This window comes from Chelon labrosus (genome assembly GCF_963514085.1).
Source record: "Chelon labrosus genome assembly, chromosome: 15".
Lineage (NCBI taxonomy): Eukaryota > Metazoa > Chordata > Actinopteri > Mugiliformes > Mugilidae > Chelon > Chelon labrosus.
Window position 1 is genome coordinate 8,897,654 of NC_140348.1, and position 23,647 is coordinate 8,921,300.

General features: G+C 42.2%; 1 protein-coding gene across 6 annotated transcripts in view; it reads right to left on the minus strand.

Annotated features, from left to right (window-relative positions):
- Positions 1–23,647, minus strand: part of ccdc88ab (coiled-coil domain containing 88Ab) — a 59,971-nt gene that overhangs the window by 15,174 nt on the left and 21,150 nt on the right. For all 6 annotated transcript variants that reach the window (XM_084562147.1, XM_084562150.1, XM_084562148.1 and 3 more), the window contains exons 4-19: positions 19,659–19,728; positions 13,614–13,672; positions 12,462–12,545; positions 12,174–12,314; positions 11,317–11,489; positions 6,393–6,474; positions 5,760–5,918; positions 5,103–5,249; positions 4,828–4,972; positions 4,148–4,326; positions 3,123–3,260; positions 1,846–2,029; positions 1,596–1,726; positions 1,121–1,414; positions 663–845; positions 121–399 (exon numbers count right to left, since the gene is read on the minus strand). In XM_084562147.1, coding sequence (XP_084418273.1) covers positions 121–399; positions 663–845; positions 1,121–1,414; positions 1,596–1,726; positions 1,846–2,029; positions 3,123–3,260; positions 4,148–4,326; positions 4,828–4,972; positions 5,103–5,249; positions 5,760–5,918; positions 6,393–6,474; positions 11,317–11,489; positions 12,174–12,314; positions 12,462–12,545; positions 13,614–13,672; positions 19,659–19,728 — 2,448 coding nt within the window. The remainder of the gene's footprint in view (positions 1–120; positions 400–662; positions 846–1,120; positions 1,415–1,595; positions 1,727–1,845; positions 2,030–3,122; positions 3,261–4,147; positions 4,327–4,827; positions 4,973–5,102; positions 5,250–5,759; positions 5,919–6,392; positions 6,475–11,316; positions 11,490–12,173; positions 12,315–12,461; positions 12,546–13,613; positions 13,673–19,658; positions 19,729–23,647) is intronic.

Sequence of the window (23,647 nt, forward strand, 5' to 3'; positions counted from 1 at the left end):
CATTTTACTATGTTTAAGTTTAATAAAATACTTTTCCCATTTATCAAAATATAATGTGATTTAGCTGAATTCAGTGTCAAGATTACCAGTTATGAACAGTATTATCTGCAGATGTCTTACCTCTCTGAGTGTACCTAGGGTCTTCTTATCAATGGAGGACTGTTTGACCAGCTCCTTGTTCTCTCTCTCCAGGTCTTTGACCCTCGTGCAGGAGTCCCTGAAGAAGATCATCTCCTTGCCCATGGTCCGATTCTCTTTCTCCAAGGCAGAGATCCTCTGGTTGCTGTCATCCAGCTTGGAGTCGCGGATCTCCGCCTGCTGCCTCAGCCGCTTGTTCTCCTTTTCCAGTAGCTTCTTGTCCTTCTCCAGCTGTGACGTTTCCTGCTCTAGAGTCTTGTTCTGCAGAACGGATTAAAATACCATCAAAACGTAAATAAATATTTGGCTTAGAGTGAACAGAATTAACTCAAAGGGCCCAGACAGAATCAGTCTGTTCCAAATAAAGCACCAGAAACTGTGTCACTAAAACACTGACAGCTATCCCACTGGTTGCACCTTTGCAGCTCTAGAGATTATAGTGCAATGACTCAAATTAATTTCTCAAATTAAGCATTTTTCCAGCACCCTACATTTCAGCACACGTGATTCCTGCCGCTCCCTACCTCTTGCTCCAGCTGCTCCAGGCGTTTGCTGGAGATCTTCAGCTCCTCCAGGTTACGTTGGAGGCTTTGGTTCTCAGTCTCCACCTCCTGCAGCTCTGCCTCCAACTGCTGGATCTTCTTGCTGCTGTTTTCTAAAGCCTTCTGCAGCCGCTGGTTCTCTGTATCTAGGCCCTGATAGCTCACCTGGGACAAAAATATCCAGATTAGGAAATTAAAATTGTCCATGACCTTATTGTCTTGCTCCCTGGTGCCATTTTACACCAGATCACCAGTAAAACCCTTCACCTGTAAAATATTCTGTGGCGATAAGACTTGAACACAATCATTTACAAAAGCAGCCAATCCCTTTTCACATAAGCACCACTGGCGCTGATAAAATAAAACATAAAGCTGCTTTTATCTTTCAAATACAAAATCTCGCTGGTCTCTGGTAGTACCGGCTGTCTGACTGGTGTTACCTCTAATCTCTCGGTCTTCTTAGACGAGGCTTTGAGCAGCTCCAGGCTTCTCTTCAGCTGGCTCCTCTCGCTCTCCAGCTCTCGGTTTTCAGCCTCCAGCTGAGCGGCCTTCGCCCCCGCTGACCGGAGACTCTCAGCTGAGCGCCGAAGCGCCAGGTTTTCCTGCTCCAGCTGGGAGTTCTCCTTTTCGAGAGCCTCCAGCTGGAAGGCCATGTTCTTCAGAGCGTCCAGTTTCTTCTTCAGACGGCGGCCTTCTGCCTCTAGGTCAGAGTTCTCCTTCTCCAAAGAAGACACCTGCAAGTACATAAATAATAATGAACATCTGAAATAAATTGTTTGACAAGAAAACTTCTACATTTTCTTAAATGATTTGGAGAACAGCAAATCTATATACACATTTGATCTGGTAACAGGGTATGAAAATTAAACATTGAGGGGAACTCAACAGTGACATCTCAAAAAACGTGGGCCGGACCTTGTCACATGTGATTCCAAGACTGGCAACTCTCTTCTGCAGGCTTTCGTTGTCTCTTTCCAGCTTCCGCATCTGGATCTCCAACTCCTCTGCTCTCTCACCTTTCTCCTTCATAACTTCAAGTTCCTTACCTTCATTTAAAAAAAGATAAAAAAGACACACTTTTAAAAACAACCAGGACCAGAGTCCAGACAACAAAGAGCACACAGAGTTAGTGCAATGATCACAAAATGGACTAAAGAACACTCACTGAGCTGCTTCCTTTCAAACTCCATCTTGTTCAGTTTGGCCGTTGTCTCGCAGATGGACTCGTGGAGAATGCGATTTTCTTTCTCCACATCCTTGACCCGAGCCTCAGCGCCCACCTGGCAGCGCTGACGGAGCGACGACACCGTCTGGCCCAGGTGCTTGTTCTCCTGCTCCAGACCCTTCATCTGGAGAGCAGACATCAGAGTTTAAATGACAACCAAGGGTAAATTCTAAGTGATTTCATGTGTTCCTTTAATTCTATTTAATTCTATGTATGTGCTGCAGAAAACATCAAGGAAGAGAACTAATGACATGAAAACACAGAGAAACGTTTATAAGGGCTTCATAGAGCTGCAGTTCATTTGAACATTACGTCTTTTAGAAGTGCTCTGCATTAGTTAAATCTCATTATGTTTACAACCAAGAGCTCAAGAGTTGCCCGCAATAACCTGTGAGTACAGTGTGTCGTGTTTTCTGTCTTTGCAGCTCGTCAAGGCCGGATTTTACAAATCAGATGGTTAAACTAATCAAAGGTGTCAGATTTGGGTCTAACAGCTATAAAGTCCCTGCAGACACACAGCGAGCCGCTGGATCTGGGCCACAGAGTGCCAGGAATCTGTGCAGTCAATAAAACATTAGTGGTACTTCCACTGAATAGTTTTTTTGTTGAGCACACAGAATGCTCTCAAGAAAACTCAGTATAACCTTCAGTAAATTATACAGCTTAGTCATGTTATTTTCTTGGTGATACAAGTAGTCAGTGCTGGTTTTGTGGACAGAGCAGTGTCGACGTCAAAGCCCTGATTGTCTGAATGTGTTGGAGGATGTGACCATAAGCTTGTGCAGTAAATAAACTGCTACATTAATTGTACTTTAAAGCCCACAAATGCTTATTGTGCTTCATTTTTTAAAAGTCAGTTACTGTGACATATTAGCTCAGTACGCTCCCATTTCAAGCACAGTTGCTACATTTACATGGGCGCCAGTATTTCATTAATAATGAGAATAATAACCCAATCATCGCCTCAATCAGAAAAATATAATGTATGTAAAGGATCTTTTGAGGTATGTAAACACACATCGTATTGGGTCATTTTATTTAGGATGCATATAAACAGTTATGTTGGATCAGAATAGGTTTGTCCAGGTATATTGTGTTATACACTTTCCATTTCCACAGATGGCAAAAATAAGAAGAATAATTGACTTATTATTTGAAGTCACGACTGATGTACTATTCAAATTAAACCCTTGTTGTTAGTATGTGTGTGTGTTTACCTGTCTCTCTGAGTTTTCTCTGAGTGTTTCCAGGGTCTTCTCCAGCAAAGCCTTCTCCTTCATCAGATCAGTACTGAGCGACTCAGAGCTGCGGAGAGACTCTCTGTCTGCCATCAGTTCAGTCTCCAACTGCTCCAGCTGTAAACAACAGATCACAGCGTAATTTTCAGTCACAGAGAAGCGGGAGCAAAAATTAATCCATAATACAAACAGAATACATCACTTCATCTACAGACAGACACGATCTGAGCTCAAACAAGACCAATGAGGCTTTTCCTGCATTCACATCTTAATGCGCTTTGTCTCTAGACCTCAAGTGGCCCAGAAATAAAAATTTCACTTTTACTCTTTATGGGAGAGGAACACTGTTTCATGCTTTTTACTCAGAGGGCACAGAGAGAGGCTTATGTTTCTGAAAATAACTGAGCGACTTCTCTTAGCGAGGGGCGCTCGAGTGTCAAGGACGGGAAAAGAAAAGGCAATGCGGGCGGCTTGGATTTACAGCTTTGCTTTCATCCCTCTATCCAGCCCTCTCGCTACTTTCTCCCTCGTTCTGTCTCTTTATTTCTTATTGTCCCTGTGTGAAAAGGTCTAGAGCCAAGTGTTAGGGTAATATATTATGGAGGAGCGCTGGTGCAATATGCTAATCTTGGTGGAAACACTGTCGCGGGGCAGAAAAGTAGAAGGGTCTTAAAACAGATGCAGCACTATGAATCCATGGTAGAATATTAATAAAATACTTTGTTTCAGTCACAGATTCTTTTAGATACTGTGGGTTTGCATGTCCATCCACAAAACTTTGTGGTTCTTATGATATAATTAAGGTAGACTTTTTTTTGGAAGTATTTCTTATGATGAACAATTTTACAGGTAATGGTAAGATATAATAAACCAATTTTTTTTTGGATATAGTATATGGATATGGGATACGGAAATCCAAGCACTGTTGTGTGTGTGTGAGTAGTCTTGCCATTGAGTCCTTAACAAACATTCATTACTACTAGAACACAGAGTCCATCACTTACTTTCTGAGTAAGTTTCTGGTTCTCTTGATTGACTTTGCTCAGTTTTGCCAGGGTGTCCTGGTTGGCTGCTCCTCTCAGCTCCTCCACCGTCTTCAGCAGAGTCTGGTTGTCCTTCTCCAGCTTCAACAGGCGGCTCGAAGTCAGCTCATTGACCTCCTCGCCCAGAGACTTCTGAGGGGCTGAGTCAACGACAGCAACAGGTTGAAAAATTCAAATTCTGCTTAGATTCTTGGTGCTAAATGTTAAATCCACAGAGGAAATTAAGAGTCACCAATCGCTGTAAAAATGTTGACAACAACTGAGATTAGAATAAATCCCTAAAATGTTAATTAATATAAAGCCCTATGGTCTAACGTCACTGGTCCTTTAAAGCCTTTAAAGTGCCATTTTAACAAACAAACCCCCACACAAAGGCTTTATCCAGATCCCTGGCTGTTTAAACCTCTTAACACCTCTTATAATCCAAACCCTCAGCTTATCTTCTAGGAGCCACTGAATATTAATTACAGGTCTTAACCAAGTGGCAAGAAACTCCAGTGGAGGCTGGCAAATGCAGAAGGGTCACAGGGATGGAGGAGGATCAAGAGTCAATGACTGAAAGGTAATCTGTCGGCCTTCTGTAGCTTTCAACCAGGTCAACTCTGGTGACCGTCAGGTGCATGAGTTTTTGTTCCTCTTACCTTCAGTCAGCTCTGGTGTCTTGGACAGCTGCTCCAGCTCCCAGCCCAGGTGCAGGGACTCGTCCATGCTCTGCTTCTGTGCCATCTCGAGCACAAGGTTCTCCTCCAGCAGCTCCTCCATACGCTTGCGGTCCATATCCCGCTCCTGGAGGTAACAGGAATTTTGGAGGGCATATTTAAATAAAAGAAAGCTGAAATGACTGAACTCCTCCTTTAATTTTCCAGCTCCATCTGCAATAACACAAAAACGCTGATCCATAAATCCACCGTCTTACCATCTCTAGGTCGTGAATCTTGGATTTGAGCTGCAGATTCTCTTTCTCCAGGTGGTGCAGTTTGTCAGATCGGGTCCTGGTAGCATCCAGCTGCTCCTCAAGCATTGTTTTGGTCTCCAGAAGAATCTGGTTGTCCTCCTTCAGCTCCTGCAGAACCACAACATCGAGAGTCCAAGTTAAACAACAAAACATAGCTATCGTATAGCACTACTACTGTTAGAATCCATAGTAGTCATACCCCCATATGTTTACTGTTCCAGCTTTCATTATGCTGCAAGGGTTTTAGAAACATGTATTTACTTACATTTACTTTTTATATATCGTATTTATCTCTTTAAACCAAACCTGAAACTTGAAGTAACTTGCTGTACAGACTGGACCCACACTGTGTTTTCCATGCATCAAACAACTTGCTTCAGCTTTTGAATGTATGTTGTTCGACAAGGTTTTATAGAAAACATCTGCTGTCCAGAATAATGTATTTTGATGAATTTAAATCAAACATAATTCTGGTATATTTATTGTTAAAACAACTACTTGTGGTGCACACTGAGATTTGAAAAGTGGTAGGAAGAGTAGGACCTCTAATACGCAGGTTTTAGTAAGCCTATCATTACTAAAACCTGGCTTGGAGATGGTGTTTGTTTTGATGTATACCTCAACTCTGGCCTTGTAAAACTCAATGTCGTGAAGTCTCTCCTTGTATCGGCTCAGCTCGCTCTCCAGTTTGTCGACGCGTATCGCTTTCTCCCTGAGCGCGTCCAGCTCGTCGCGATAGGCCCGAGCCGACCGAGCGTCAGACAGCAGCTGGTAGCTCTGCGGGAGTTCACAGACACATAAAGAGCATTAGTTTTAGGATTAACAATACAAACTCCCAGGAGTTACTTTAAGTGAGGTGAACAGATCTAAAATCATGAGTCAAAGAGCAGAGTCGGTGAGACAAACAACCGAAGTCTTGTGTGTTATGTGAACAGATGAAGAACCGAACAAACACTACACATAATCAAATATCATAAACACGCATCCTCTAACACACACTGTCCTCCACACCCTGAACTCATCCACCTTGTTTACAGCAGTTCACTTGTCCCTTCCAAATCAAAAGCCATGTGAGGCTGCTGCTGGATTAAAAATAGCTCTAATAGCCTCTAATGAGCTAAGTCACTAGCTATCTGATTAAATCCCTGCAGCGTCGCAGAAACAAAGTACTTAGAAAGAAGAGGGAGGAGCAGGTGGAGATGAAGTCATGAGCGTTTTGTGAGTGAGGGCTGATGTGACCTGTGACATTACCTCTTGCTGAAGTCTCTTAAGCTCTACTTCCATGTTCTCGAGCTCCTGCCTGGTGTCCAAAAGCTGCTCGCTCTTTTCCTCTCTGAAAGAGAAAAACGAGGGTTAGGAGGAGGAAAGCCTGGATGACTGGCAGCAATTTTTAAAGCATCAAAAAAAGACAGTATGGTTAAGATGAAGTGTGCATGCATGTGTGAATATCAGAGAATTTAACGAGGATGTTCCTTTAGGGCTGTTTCCCTTTCAAAGCTTTTAGCTAAATCATTTAATGGAGGGAACCTGTTAGTTGCACAGAAAAGTGCAACCAAAAATGTTTTCCTCAACTTTCAGTGAGGAAAGTTTAATTTGCTCTTAATTTTTATGGGATTTGTTGTCTAAGCCTCTTTACAGACATCACTGCCAAGTAAAATTGGACTTTGTTGGTGAGACAGAAACTTAAGGTTATGACTACTATAACCCCGGTCCTCTGATTAGTGAGTGTGCAACTCACATGATCATTTAAAAATAAACCTATTAATCCAGTTTTTAAGATAAAAACTGTTTGTTTGTCGTATCTGCTGTGTATGAGCTATAACGCCCAGGAGTCTTTTCTGTGTCTTGCTCTTAAAAGCAACCTTATTCTGTTGAACTCAGGATAGCACAGAAAAGAAAACGGTCACAAACACATAAAAAAAACATAAAAAACACAGATACCACTCTGTTAGTATATGAAAATTTTCCCGACTCTCAAACCCCCAATCTTCTGTTACTCCAGAGAAACAACTACGACAAAGAGATGGAGATAAAAGTCCTTTTGTCCAACAGTAAAAGTGTAGAAAACCCCAGAACTGTTGTTGTTATTCTTTCACCTTTAACAGTCGGGTCATTCTGACTACTCTCCAACACTGTAATGCATCATTTCCAGAAGTGACAGCGAAATAGGGCAGCTTGACATTTTCTGTCTGTGAGAGTCTCTCTGTGTGTGCTCATACTCCAGGGCTCCTTCCACAGACGAAGAATGTGTCACGCTGCTTTGAAGGAAAACGACTGCATTCCTGAGATGCTGTTCTGAGTGTGCATGCGTTTGCATGAAACCGCCCCACTGAACATCTGATGGCCTATTTGATTATAGCTCTCTGGATGCTCGGAGATGCATCTCAATAAGGAAAGGCATCCTTCTGTTCCTGCTGCCCTTTCTTGCTTCCTCATTCATTGCCTCCTTCCTCCCACAGCGAATGTTATTTGGGAAGTCAGTCAATTTTCAGGCAGGATGTTCCTTCACTTATTTGGGCATTCATTTCATCAGTTAACCCCCCTCCACCTCTCGCAACCTCTCTCTGTCCCCCTGCAACCCCCTTCTCCCAAATCACAAACACCTGTCATCTCTAGCATGTCAGATTAGGTTTGGGCTCGTATTATGGATGCAGTTGGCTCTGCTGCTTATGTCAATAGCTGAACACATATCGCATATGCAAAACCAGACAGACACTTGTAAGCACTGCTATATTAAGGAATCCTAGGGAAAAAAAAAAACTATTCCTTATTGGTATTTTTAAAAACAAACAAAAAGTACCTTTAATACTTTACAAAAGATGCAGCCTTCGTATACCAAATTGTGCGGCTCACATTACAGAACAATAAATGAAGAAAAGAAAATCAACCTTACAGACCTTTATTAGGTTTAACACGCTGCTAATCTGATATATTTCTGCAACAGTGTCATTATTTAACAGTCTACTGATGTTCAACAAGTATTAGCTGCTTGATGGCAAACTCAAAACGACTGATAATTATTTGCCATTGCTACAGTTTCTGAAAATGTAGCTGTTCTCGTAAGACTCGTACTGAACCGTAGAACCGCAGAAAATAGTATTTCACATGAACCTAACTAACCTTCTAACTATAAGATTCAAGGCCAGTTGAAATTTATATCTTGTTGTTTTGCAAAACAAGAAGTCTAATAACATCTACGTTAAAGCTATTAAGAAGCTGTAAGAAGAAGAAAAGTGCTAAATGTGACTCTGATGTGTTTCACTGGAATAAATTCAGTGTGTCTGGGCTTCAAAAGGGGGAGGAAAGCGGCCAAACTGCAGTGGCTTTAACACAAACATTAACAAACACACCACTGTGGGAACCACCCCCCCGGGCTCTGACCTCCTCTCCTTCAGACACACACCAACATCTGTATGCAGAGGCAGTATCTGTGTGTGTGCACAAACCCACAGACACACTCCTCCTCCGCCTTGGAGAAGACACAGCAATCATGTGACCACATCAGCATGGATAAACTTAAAAGGCCGGTTTTGTGCCTCGTCCGGCCCTTCACATGACCACACATTTGTATGAGACGCCACAGCACCAAGTAAACAACACCATAGCAACCAAACAAGTTGCTGTTCTGTACCCCCATTTAGGTCTAGTAGAGAAATTGTCATCATGTAGGCCAAGGGAGTGTAAGGAAGATGTCTGCAGTGATTAATGTTTTCAACACAAGACCCTTAATGAATCTGTTTTGGGTCACTCAAGATTAGATGCTTTTCACTCTTTTCATGTGACCAAACAGGGGGATGACCTGCACTCCTTTCTGAGCTACAACCGATTGTTAAGAGACCATAATTTAGGCTTTCAGTTAGACCTCACTCAGACCATTGTCTTGACAAAGGAAACAAAACATAAAATGTCTTGCTAAATCCTGGCACTGAATGACGGAGCATTCTGCAGGGCAAAAAACAACCAAGCAGCTTTTCTCAATCATGAGAATCTGCTGCTAAAATAAACATTTTCCATGATTCTGAGAACCTTTTTAAGTCTTAGAAATGGTTTGTCTCCACTGAAGAAGTCAACGATATACTGCATTAACAACCCTGCTGGTCACTTGTTACAACATCAAGTGTGCAAATTATTCACTTGGAAGTAGAAAGTCCATATGATCCACGTTGAATATAAACCAATCCACAATTAGGAGGACTGATCCTCCTGCAAGGATACAAAACTTATTGTCCTCAGAACGAAACAATTCCTGTCAAAGCATTCAATATCAACTCGACGCCAGCCGGTCTGTTAAACCAGATACGTTGTTGGTGCAACACTGAGATACTTCCCCTCGAAGTGAAAAGCACAAATGGCAGAAGGTCCTCCTAACTGATCTCTTTTGGCCATTAGGCCTTTGTCTGGCTATAGATTACAGCACTTTAAAAAGGAAGCTCTATTATTCATAGGGATTAAAAGGCCTTGTTAAGGTTTGTGAGAGTGGTTTTACTCTTGTGTGTGTTTGCGTGGAGGACTGTGACATCAACAGCCAAGTCTCATGTGACTTATAAAGAACTAGGTGGGAAATGATGCAGGACTGCGTGATGCTTCCTCGTCATTGTTATTCCTTCAGTTTTATGTTTGAGTCCTTTATGCAGACATGAAAATACAGAAAACTACAGTGCAGTGAAAAAACATTTGCCCCCTTCCTGATTTCCTATTTATCACACTTAAATGTTTCGGATCCGAAAAAACAAATTTCAATATTAGACAAAGATAACCCAAGAATTCGAATTCAGCCACAGTGCAGGGTTTTCGAGCATGAACCGCCTTTTTAAGGATAATACAACAGCATCTCAATCAAATTCAAGTCCAGACTTTAACAAGGCCACTCCAAAACCTTCATTTTTTTAAAAAAAAGTCATTCAGAGATGGACATGCTGGTGTGTTTTGGATCATTGTCCTACTGCAGAACTCAAGTACACTTCAGCTTGAGGTCACAAACTGATGGTATTACATTCTCCTTCATGATTTTGTGGTAGAGAGCAGAATTCATAGGTCCATCAAACACAGCAAGGTCCAGGTCCTGCAGAGGCAAAGCAGTCCTAGACAATCTCATCACATAGGTATGATGTTCTTTTTCTGAAATGCTGTGTTACTTTTACGCCAGATGTTAAAAGTTCAACTTCTGTCTCGTCAGTCCACAGAATATTTTCCTGAAAGTGGGGATCACCAAGACGTCTATTGGCAAGAGGGAGACGAGCCTTTATGTTCTTTTTGGTCAGCAGTGGTTTTCGCCTTGGAACTCCGCCATGGATGCCATTTTTGCCCCGTCTCTTCCTTATTGTGGAGTCATGAACACTGAGCTTAACTGAGGCAAGTCAGGCCTCCAGTTCTTCAGATGTTGTTGTGGGTTCTTTTGTGACCTCTTGGTTGAGTCGTCGCAGCGCTTTTGGGGTAATTTTGGTAGGATGGCCACTCCTGGGAAAGTTCACCACCGTTACATGCTTTCTCTATTTGTGGATAATGCCTCACCCCGTGGTTCACTGGAGCCTTAGAAATGGCTCTGTAACCCTTTCCAGACTGATAGATGTCAGTTACTTTGTTTCTCATCTGTTCCTTAATTTCTTTGATGTCTTTTGCTTCTTGAGATCTTTCGCCCTACTTCACTTTGTCAGACCGGTTCTATTTAAGTGATTTCTTGATTCAACAGCTCTGGCTGTAAACAGTCCTGGGCGTGGTGAGTGAAACAGAACTCAGCTTTCCAAAGACTCTGATTAACCACAGTTATATCATGTCTTGACAATGGGGGATGGGGAGCAATGACATTTTCTCATAGTGCCATGTACTATATATTTTTCCTACTAATAAAAGTTTTGATGATCTGAAACATTTAAGTGTGACAAATATGCAAACAATAAGAAATGAGGAAGAGGTTAAAAGCTTTTGTACGTGTTTCATGACATCACTTTATCTCCCCGGATCAGATCAAATGTTTAACAGTAAGAGAGGCTGCAAAGACAAGAAAATAGGAACTACAGTAGCAACAAGATTAGGATAGGTAGCTGCAGTCTTATTTCAGCCAGTGGCCTTTTTGTGAACTTCTTGAACTTCTTAAGTTCCGGTTTGTTCTCCATTTCTGTCCCCTTCGCCCAATTTAGATAATTATGTGTCTAGCTGATAAGGCTGCAGCACTCACAGTTCCTGCCGAAGGCGTCTGATCTTGGCCTTGGCGTCGGCCAGCTCCACAGAGAGATGCTGTCGGCTTTCGGTCCTCCTCATACTGGGGGAGTCACCGGGAGACTGGGTCGGACAGGGAGCCAGCGGAGACAGCTGCACGCAGTCTCTCTCCTGGGTTAACTCCACTATAGTCTGGATGAGAGCAGGAAGGATGACAGAAAGAGAGAGGGCAGGTGAGGTGCTGTGTAAATGAAAGGCAACAGTTAGAAGTCAAATTCTCCAGCTATATCAGGGTCTGTTTCAGGACTAGAAAAAAGCAAAGAGGAGAGTCGATCCATAGATTGAACTGAAGCACTCCCAACGCCCCGAAACTGAATGCAGGCAATAGGATGAAAGTACACACAGCGCCCCCCACACACGGCCTATTCTGATCTTTTGATCTACTGCCCGTGACAGGAAATGGGATTTTAATTGAGAGCGGCTGGACTACACAGTGATAATCTGGAGGCTATTAGAACTCCTGACACACACACACAAAAAAAAAAATCAGCTTTATCAGTCAATGGGATCTGCACCCCATGGTTTGGAAACTCGTTCAATGACGCATATAACCCAACACACACACACACACACACCCTCCATCCATGAGACAGTTAACAGTTTCAGCCCTTCCTTCCTGAGGCTTCTCTATTGTGGTAACAGCAAAAAAAGGAAAAGTTTCCACATTACCCTGCTAGAAACGGGCCACGATGAAAAATGTACCACACTTTTCAAGCTGCACTTTGCTCTGTACTGGTCTGTTCTGCTAATAAGGCTCAATAAATCCATTTCAACACCCACAGTACATATAAAAAATATATACGTAGGAGTCACTACCTCCAGCTGTGTGTCCCTTTCATCCACCAGGCGTTTGAGGTGGAAAGCCAGGTTTCTGGAGAGGCTGTCCAGATCCTCAGCAGGCATTTCCCCACCTTCCAACCACTGCAGGTCCACCACGTTCTCCTGGTTGTGAGTCACCTAAAATCATCACATCATCAATTTATGAGACATTCAAAACTCTAACTGTCATACAGTCAGTATAACTCTTAATCAGCACATCCAGGAGCAAGCTCTAAAAAGTCAAACATCTTAATTCTCTTCTTGTTCACTGTGGAGGAGAAGTACCTCTTGGATGTGGGAGGCTATGGCAGCTTTTGTGTCAAAATCCAGCGTCTGGATACGCTCAATATACTCTTCCTTCTTCTCACACTGTAAACGGAAAAAAGTGGACAGGGGTTACATTCATGAATCTTCGGCAGAGATAAACGGAGGATTTGTGAGATGTTAAAGGTGGGTTGGGGGTTAAAAGGAGGTTAGTAGACCAACGCTGCAGACACAGAGCAGACACTGATCTGATAAAAAGGTTTTCATGGAGCAGTAGCTTTAGACTTCAAATGAAAGTTTATCCTTTGATCAGACAATCTTGCCGACAGAAGACATTACAACCCTGAGCTCAGTCTCACTGCATGATAAAAAAAAATCATGGCTAAAGCTTGTTACATCTGCGAGAAGCGAGAAATTTGTTCTCGCAGCCCTCTTTTGGGAGTTCTTGCAGCTTGTTCTCGACACCTCATCTGGGCAGAACATTTTCCGACAACTATTCTGTGATTGCCATCGATCTCCCACAATGCTTGTCATGGATTTCAACACTTGAGTTTTTTTGGGAAGAATAAATTAACTTTGGTCTCGTTCTTGCTCACCCTGAGAGCTAGAAGAAATTTCTCGCTTACTGCAGAGTGTGTAACAAGCTTAATGCAGGCTTGATGTTGGCAATGACGGCATGAACTGTGGAGTCATTTTAGTAAAACAATGGGGTTCATTAAAGGTCACGGCTGAATGGAGGCTTTGTCATGAGACAGGAAAAAAGTCTGGGACGCCATTCATTACACGGCATTAGCTGTATGATAGAGTTAATTCATTCATTAAAGGCAACGATGGCAGTGATCAAGAAATGCTTCCAACAAAATTAGATGTGTGGCTTTGGAAATAGAGGTAGGACTGTTTATAGAACTGACCTAATGAATCCTGGCATAAAATCTTAAAGTACTGAATATGAACTTTCTTGGTTCCTCCTGCTTAAACCTTAATACACTTGAAATGTAAGGCTGCAACAACTCATAGACATCACTGAATAATAACGATGATTTGCATGGAATATGTTGTGATGTGTGTGTCCATTCCTAATTACAATTCCTCCGGCAGCCATGAATGCTGGATAACAAAACTGTTTGTTGCACACCTACTGAAGTATTTCGGTGGACTAAACTGTGTTCTTACCTGGACAGCACAGCCTAGCAGCAGCAGCAGCAGTTTCTTCATCTCCTCCAGACCTTGCTCTAAAAGAAAACACAATGCACACAGAGTATAATGACTGCAGGCAAACCACTTTAAATATGTCTGCACGAAAACCAAAAGGACTGTTGAAACCAAACAATAATTTGTTATTCTTGAGCGAGCCAGTCTATTAAATCAGAACGTCTTATAGCAGTTTTCATTTTCAACGTTTGTGTTATCGGAGTAAAAACCCACATCGGTTGGTGAATAAATTCAGCTGAGTGATGTGAACAGTGGATACCTTTACCTCCCCTTCAAGCAGTTATTAACTGATGGAGGCTAACAACTAACAGATGACACCTTTGCAGTCAAGTTTTTCAAAGTGATTTCTAACTAAGCTGTCATTATTTCAATTTGTTTTAAAATATTCTATGTTGTGGCTTGCAATTCCTTGGCAGATAAAAGTCTCATTCATTGAAAAATGACATTTATTTTCCTGAAAAAATCAAGGTCTAGTAGGTTAGAAGACTAGCTTTGCCTCAACTTTAAGGCCGGGATAAATTCTCCATCGTTCCCACATTTACTTCCAATTAGCTAAATTCTTAGGTTGTTACAGTTTCCGTTTATAAAAACCCTTCCTCTGGTTACAGTGCCACAATGTTTTCCACAGTGTTGGCAGGATGAACTTCCACAGTACTCTTCCACATGTCAGGACATATTGTCAGAAACTGCTGAAGCCCAGAAACAGCTGCTTGCCTGCCTGCTCAACAGGCCTGAGCTCATCTGTGGATTTGGAACAGTAAACCAGGTGGTGTATGCGTGTGAGTGCGTGTGAGTGTGTGTGTTACACTGACTAAGTGCTATGGTATATGCATGTTGTGTGAATGTGTAATAGGACTGTGTTTTCCCTGTTTGAATGAGTGTGTGTGATAAACCAGCTCATCATTATGGCCCAGAGGGTAGTGAGTGCAAACTCTGTCCGGTTCTAATGACAATAAATCCAGATTAGTGACAGCATCTCTTCTGGGTAGAGTGGTCTGTTTGCCTCTGATGAGCCAATCATCACAGCAGGAACAGTTATACAGACGCCATATAGAACAACAATCTTTATCTGTGACTTTTACCGTTGTGAAACCTTCAAAACTTAGAACTATACGAGATGAATAAAAGCACTTAATGTATTTTCTAGTCATTGTAAAGATCCTGACAGGATCTATCCATGTATTTTACAGAATCCTCCACACAATCGTATCAATTTCCCTTCTCTCATTCCACTTGAATCATTAGATGCACGCAAGTCAATGTGTTATTGAGCAGCATCGACCTCCATGTGGTCATAATGTGACATATTCAATTTTCTTTTAAGTGAAAGACTAATATTGTACTCAGTTAATCCTATTTCCCCACGCTAGAATCAGTACAGTCTTGTCTGAATTTCAAGAAACAAAACCTGAAAAATGGACAAGACCCTGCTGCTGAGGCACTCTCTACGAACTGTCAGTTTGATTATGCTGACATTTCGCTCCCAAGCAGCGCAGGCAGGCTGGCTGTTTTGGCCTTACAGCTGCTGGAAACCTGAGCTTTGCGGCAGCCCCGTTCTTCTGTTTGTGATGTCATTGTTGATGCACTCATTTAGAGCGGCGGATGTTTAAAAGTTTCCATCACAATATGGAAATGCAACTGTAATTGCATTTGTGCTGAACTGCAGCCAAGGAACGACGGTGAATTTAGTTTTTCTGTAGCTCTGAGGGAGTATTTCCAGCTCTAGAGCTGAATTAAACAAATGCAAAGACAACATTAGCTCAGAGTGTCCAATTGAGTGCTGAGGCACATAAATCAGGGCAAAGGAAAATGTAATCATCAAGCCTCAGTAGACTGAGCAGAGACTTGTCTGCTGAGATGAGAAAGCAAGTTTAGGTATGAACTTCTCTCTCAGGCTTTTTTTAATTGCTTAATGTCACTTTTCAAGTAACCAACACCTCGACGATTTAAATATTATATTTAAATTATTATTATATTTCTGACAGTGGGCTACAGAAGAACACTTAACCAGGTAGCACCTCAAACATGACATGGCGTTACGGCGCCAATAGGGGACACATTGGGAAAACTTCGCAATTCATCACCTATTGCAACACTATTATTATTTCTAAAAAAAATAAATTGTGCCATGGCACACTCATAGTCCGTTTATAATGGAGAAAGATACAACATTTATGTCCATACATGATACAACTAGAAGCCCTGTCTCGTGGTAGTTTGCCTCTGCCATCGTGTCAATCAGTTTCCTTCTATATGATGTTGCAGTGAAGCTGACCTTTGCCTAGATATGAAATCACACCACTTCATCATTTTATTCCTATTGGTGTGAAACCTTGTCATAATTACATAAAAGTCACTTGGCCAAAATATGTGTGAACATTTGTACCAAATCCCACTATGGAATTCCTGAGATATCACGTTTACAGGTTATGTTCAAAACATGTTTCGTGAGGGCAGAGCATCCTGGGCCCTCCTTGCCCTTGACAATCCTATCAAGGTATTCCTGCATTCACAAGAATGGCCTAAAAAAAGCACTGAGGCATAAGAATAAATATGAATCATATAATTGGAATATGTGCGAATTTGGGCCTAGAAGGGTGACGGCGGATAAAACTTAATTCTCAAAGCTCCGGGGCTTAACAATAGTCTATTAGAGCCAGAGGAACCTATTCCAGTCAGGGAAGGGATTTAGCTCAGCAAATCTACTGCAGGAATGTAGAAAACGATAAGGGACCTCATTGGATAAATAATTTATAGGACTAGAGTGGGAGAACAAGAGGGAGAGACGGCAAGAAGGAGAGATGAAAGGAAAAGAGACAAAAGAGGGAAAGCACCACAGAGCACACGCGATACAAACACAAGGGAAGAACATAGAAATAGAGAAACCGAGAGAGACAGAGAGCAGGAGGGAGGTGAAGAGGCGAGGCTGAAAATAGAAAAAGGAAATCTCCCTCCAGCAGCAGCAACAGGAGCAGCAGCAAGGAGGCTACAAGGAGGTCCCTCATCTTTATACACTCACTCCATCCATCCATTTATTCCGTGCAGCACACATCCACCCATTCTTCCTTCCTTCCTTTATACATTGTTACAGATCATCTGCTCCCTCTGCGCATTTGAATTCACTCATCTCAGCTTCCTTTTTCACCTCCTTTCCTCCCTCCCTCTTTTATCCCCTTAGCAGGAAACGAGAGGTCATAGGGACAGTGACTAACCCTTCTTCCTGCAGTGCCATTGTTGATCAGTCTGTGAGGATGTGAGTAAATAAGAAAAAAAAAAAGTGTTTGTGTGCAATCTACCGCTACAACCCTCTCTGGTGCCACGACGAATAGAGTCATCTGATGACTTGCGTGTCAGAGATAAAACTGGTACATGCAAGCTGATATTTCTTTGACGGCTTGTCAGAGTGGATTCAGCCCATGTCTCTGCAGTAAAGGACAGCGCTGGCTAAAGCCTGGTTTCGAACTGTTTGAGAGCATTTGTGCAGCCTGGACCGGAGGTCAGCGTCAGTGGCAGTAAGGAGAATGATTACCATTAAATAACACGGGTGAAAATGGTTTTATCTCCAGCTTATGTTCATTGGTTAACTTGTTCTTGCGCAATCTATTCTGTTTTCAGTTTCTGCCTCCTGTCAGCTGTCAGTTTCCAACAGTTGTCTTTCCTGTTGCTACTGCCAAAAGGATTTTTGCCTATTAAGAGGAAAATCACTGAGACTATGTTTTCATTTGTGTTATACATGTTTTTTTCTTCATAAAATATATTTTTAATATGAGATGGCTGTGTGGCTGAGGCTAGAGGATATGGTGGATTTTTTCTGGTCAGCTGCCTAATAGCTATTGCTGTGTATTTATTGCAAACCGCAATTGCCGACCATTACATTGCTTGATTAAATCTCCTTCAGATGCATCAGGAATCTGTTTTGGGGTGTAGAGAAACACAGGCCATCCTGCAGACAATTTTTCTGAACATCAGATCAGATCACTGCTGATGATTCACAGGCTTTAAGACAGACTAAACAAAGGAGGTAGTCTGTGTGTGTTCTGACCTGAGCATGCAGCCGTACTGACTGAACACTGCTTGCATGCAGCCATACTGACTCGCATGCAGATGTGCGTATGTGTGCATCTCACTGCGTGTTTTCACTGTGTGTGCAAGGCTGGCGAGGGTAAATCAGACCCTGGGGGGGGGGGGGGGGGGGGGTAGTACAGTGCATTCCCACTGTTCACTGTTGTGAAGACACCCCTCCCCCATGCGCCAGCTCTACACACGCGTGCATGTGCTCACACACATGCAGAGTTGTCCCCTGCCCCCCAATGGGAGCATAATAAAAGCCACATGGCCAATGACTTTCAGCTGGCAGCCACTGAGCCAGAGAGCTCCACAGCCACCGCTGGTCTGACTGGCTTGCTGACTGATTATCTGACAAGCTAGGGGGTAAAGGGCAGAAGAGACCTTGAGGAATGCAGTGTAATGCTTTTTGCCTGCTTTGGACTTCTTGCAATAAGCCTCCCTCCGCTCTTGTCTGCACTCGGTCGATTTTAGTGTTAATATTCACCTTATCCCCGTGTAAGGCTGTGGTGACAGATCTGGAAGGTTTTCAAGGAACTGCACACAGAGCACAGCTTCAGAAATGTGCTGCTGTAAATTTGGCTGACACATATCCAAACAGTAGACAATATTTTGGAAGTTTTATTCATGAAAGAATCCCTCTGGGTCTCAACATGACTAGACTGATTAACGAAGGGAAGAGGCACTGAAAGGAATTCATGTACCAGAAGCTGCGTTTCAAAATATAATGCGGATGATTGGTGCACACAAATGCGTACGTGCTCCCCACAGCCTTTCATTGTTCGTTTGTTTACTTTTCATGCAAGTGGGGGCGTTTAAAAATTAAAAAGATAACTGTGACCGTTGAAAACCTGAACATGACGGCAAAGGCTGTGGTGAAAGTGGGATAAAGGCTGCTGAGGGAGGATGGGGATTCAGAGGCCATTTCATTTGCTGAAAAAGGTACGGAAATCTTTCAGCAAGGTCAGTGAGCCGAGCCTGGAAACAATTCACTTTGAGCTGTTGGCGATAATGTTTGCAGGGAGACACACAAAAGCTATAAACCCTTGTGTGGACTCTTGTTTTCCAAAAGTAAAGCAACCAAACCATGAACTTTGTGGTAGATTTACTGATCTACATGCATTAGAATTTTTTTTAATCACTTCTCCTTTTATCTACACTAAACCTTTTATTTCCAAAGCCAGCACCCCATGATTTTCTACGATGACCTGCTTCTAGTTACATTCTCCTCAGCAGCTTCATCAAGGTCACACTGGAATATCAAGTAGCTCTTTGGGGCTGCGCAGGTCAAACTGCTCAAAAGTGTTTTATATGACATTCAAACACTTGACACTGCACCACCGCTGCTTTCAGTCCTCTCAGACATATCGAATTGCATGACTGAGTTCAGTAGGTCAAAGCTTTGCTGCAGAATGGTTAAACGAATGTAACACTTAGGGTAATAGAGCTCTACAGATGTGGCCTATGGCAACATCCCTACGCTGAGTGCAACGAATTCTAATGTTAAATATGACCAAGGCAAAAGTGAAAGGAATGGGATAATCTGTCCATTTCACATGCCCTCAATTTTACAATCATAATTTTTCACTTTCTTCTGTGAAGTCCCCCCCTGTGAAGTGTTTTTTTTTTTTTTAAAGGTGGGCTAAGAATGAAGGTCAATAAATGGCTCATTACTGAGGGAACAGAGACACAGAGAAACCAAGTGGCTGGAAAATTTATATCCAGAGAGAAAGTCACGTGAAACATCAAAGCTGTGCCCTGCATGCTGATGGAGCGACAAAACTGCGTGTGCTCTCTTTGTGAAATATCTGCGCGCTTGCGGCCCATGTCACTCAACGAGGGCAGCGCCTTAGAGCACTCGATTTAAAACCTGCACAGCAGTTGTCAAAGTGTTAGCTTGTATAGTGTTGCAGTTGCACGGTTTGGTACACTGGAACTTACCAGAGAGAGGGTTGCGGCCCAGTACCAGCACATTAGGCAGGGGCATCATCACCAGCTGCTGCAATATCTCCTGCGGCAAAAAGAAATGAAATTCGTCATTAGTGCAAGGAACATTAAACTAAAGACATACTATTGACACAATCCAAATCAGGCCTACATGTTTTTTTTTCTAATAAAAATTTAGAATGAAAAATATGAATGCTACATTAGGTTTTCAGACATCTTTCAGCATTGCAGCAATAATATAATACAAAAACACAATCCTCAGAGACAGTGTAAAAGCCTGCAGGTAACATATGTATAATAGAATGGGTGGTGGGTCTCAAGACTTTTAACAGTGCTATAAAGCAGGTGACATATCAAAATGAATATTTTCACATTCATATGGTGGACAGAAGTGATAATATCATATTGTGTGTGTGTGAGATGATGCAAGTGACAGCCGTATTTATGTGGGTTAAACTGCGGTGTGGGTTATGCCACGGGGGCCCCTCAATTCACGTGTCAATCAAGAAAACCAAAATGAAACCCTGAGCTGAAATTTACAACACTCCCCCAGACACCACAAGAGGTGGGGTAGGCTTAATTAGCGTTTTAATCCATCCAGTTATATCTATGGAAATGGTGCACAAACAAGCTAGCAACAATAAACAACTTACATTCTTGCCTTTTACGCAATTACATTGCTTAATCTTTGCCACATCTCTGATAATTAACATGAAGTAAGTGCTTTTTATAATAAATCGTCCACGATGACTAGACAGCAGCCTGACAAAATAGTTGTACCATCCCATTCTTTAAAACAGTACAGAGCAAATCCAAACCACAGCTGTATTGAAAATTAATTCCACCTTCTTTAAGCAGAAAGGATGTAAAGGTTGGCTAACCTGAATATTTCATGTGTACCTGATGGCAGAGAGCAGCTTGAACTCATTTGACCCGATGGCCTGACCGTTTTATGCAGGTTACTGCTGAAGTCATGACAAAGAGGCTTATACAATCTAAGTAAGCAGCAGTCCCACTGCCGTAACCATCTGCCCTATACATATTGCATTACCTCATTTTGGCGGTAGAAAGGTGGTGATGGTGGTTTTTACAAATCCACATCTGTGCTTTCTCATGCATTCTTAAAATAATCAGAGAACTCAGCTGAAAGAGGCTGATGAAGTCAAAACTCAGAAAATAATCTGCTCTGTCCAATCTACTTCAAAAGGCGCGGCAGCAAAAGAGAAAAATGTAAATGTGTCATCTATAAAGACAAAGAGATTTAGCACCTTTCATTGAATGAATAAAAGAAGGGTGATGATAATTAGAACTGCATGGTTAATATTACCGTTTATATGAATGCATGTCAAGTTTAATAAAATCTCAACATCTTTTATCCGTGAGATGTTCCTTTCTCCTCCTTTATATCTGTTTGTATACGTGCTTGTGGTTTAAAATGGTTTGCAAACACAGCTCCAGCTCCGTCCTCCTTATCAGAAGCTAGCAGCAGAGGCGACTCTGAGCCGGTGGTTGTCTCAGCCTTTGTCAGCTGTTTGATTTGACGCAGAAAATCGTCAGTTAACACAAGACGATTGGGAGCACGGTGTGACAGATGGCCAGTGCATCACTCACATCTGGTTCAAGCAGATAATAATATAGTCTGACAGGCGCACAAGGAGCTGTAACAGTGTTTGTGTTTCTGACACTACCAGATTTTCATTTGAGAAAACATGAGACTTTTTATGACTCCTACTATTAAACTCCCTTTGATAGATTTGTGTACTTCGACAGAAAACACCAATTGTTAACAGATCCATCCATCATCCCTGCGAAAAACACACACACTGAGGCTTCTATGACCTGAGGTGAAGGTCAAAGTTTGGGTTGCAGTACTGGGCAGTCATGGTTATTAGCTTAGGAGCATGGTTGCCATGGTTTCCCCTCAGTGGTGATAAGAGCATCGACCCCAGTTGCCCCGTCTGTCTATCTTTCTGTCTACACTGGTGTGTGGAGCACGCAGGGAGAGAGGTCATGGTGTCCTTACATCAATCTTTGAAACATCCTGCCAACACAAAATTACCCTTTCAACCTGACATTGATATCTGGGTATGGTTGCTTAAATAGCACATGCAGCAATCATAATTTTATAAATGCAACTAAATAATAAATATGGTGATGGCAAAACCAACACAGACAGAAATAATAATGGCAGGCAGTTCCAGTTTGAGGTGACCAAACGGCCATCGTGTCTGAAGGCTGAGACAGATTGACTCAACAACCGTCAGACAGAACAATCAGCACCACTCAGACTGCCGCAGTTGGTGTCTCACAGAGAGGCACTGGTGTGCCTGACAGCCAATTCACCACGAACAACTCATGACAGACGCTCTGGGCGCACTCAACTTTCAGACTAAAAGGGCAAGACACCAAAATCAGCATCATCAAAAGAAGCTAAAACAGGCTAGAGTCATTCTATCTACAGCTTTGGGACACTTTGGGTGGCCTCGTGTGTTGTCTCTTCAGCAAAACATGTCAGTGTGATTCTTTTGTTGTGTTATACAATACAGCACGCTCAGCCTTGAGAAAAGGCTTGTAGACTCTAGTTAATGACCCACTGGGCATTTTTCATGACAAAATGACAGCAACAGAGTTGTTTCAGTGCCATTTGAAGCTTTATAGAAAAATACAGAGAGGATAGAGCCAACTGGATCGCTAGTTTGACAAAAAAAAAACACATACATCTCTCCCACAACCACCTGTTCACACTCACACCTGTCCCCTTCAATGGCTGCATGTGTTTGCTGTGCAAGCACCACATGTCAGGCTGTGCTTTCTGTCTTTTTCTTTCCCCCAAACATAAAGCAATGACAGACAGTTTACCAATAAAGGTTCATGCTGCGAGTATATACTTAACAGAGTGAGTAATACTTTACTGAACATAATTGCAAAACGAATTTACAGTAACTCTGTGGCATGACACATGCGAGGTTTAGACACTTTCCCTCCACCCCTACAAGATTCAAAAGCTTCCTTCAGTTAAACATTTCACAGAAGAATAATCTACAGTGTGCAGTCAGGAGCTTAGTGCAACACTGTTCAGTACCAGTTCCCCTTCCATCCCTTCACTACTCAAGACGTCAGTGAACTACATATTTAAGCTGATCTGTAGTTTGAAATTAAAAGACAAAAGCAAGGACATTAACAGCTTCAGAAGCGTTTTCTTTTACCTTCATGTATTCTGTACCCAAATTTTTTATCAGCTAAAAACACATTGTGGTACCACAGGAAGGTGTCGCCTGCGTGCTTGATAGTATTCCATTAATAATCATGTAACCACCTAAACTCTAAATCAGAACAGGCCGGCCCAATCTGAACAAGTTTTCATTCAAGAGGGGTGGTGACATTTGATAAATGTTAGTATCTATTAACCTTGCACACACTTGATCTGATCATTTCTTTCTGTAAATGAATCTATTCCTTCTGTACATGTTAGCTCCACACTGGGTAAGCATCAGGTGATATGATGTTTACAGGATGGACAAACTACTGAAATTTGTGTCCGTCTCGGTACGCCTTGGTTATGCATCTCTTTTAAAACAAATTAAGTGTTGTCAATAAAGTTGGGGGCAAAAAACGTTGCTCTTCTTTTCAGTTTCTGGCAGATTTGACGCTTATAATATTTTATGCCACATGAAAAGGAAAATGTGTCACAAACTACAGAAATCGACTGATTAATGACCTGGAGAGGGGCAGAAATAGCCAAAACAAGAAGCTTCTCCCATAAGATCAAGAACACATCACCATGTAGATCAAATAGGATAATGATTTCATGATGCAGCACCTCAAATATGCTGCTCGTCAAATGCCGTGTATTTCTGACGGATGTGGATGATAACACGCTTTGAGGATTAGCTGGAGGCTAATAACACAGCTAAACTACAGTAGCCAAATACGCCTCCTGGATTAGCTTGGCAAGGGCTTAGCCCTCATACATAAAACATGAT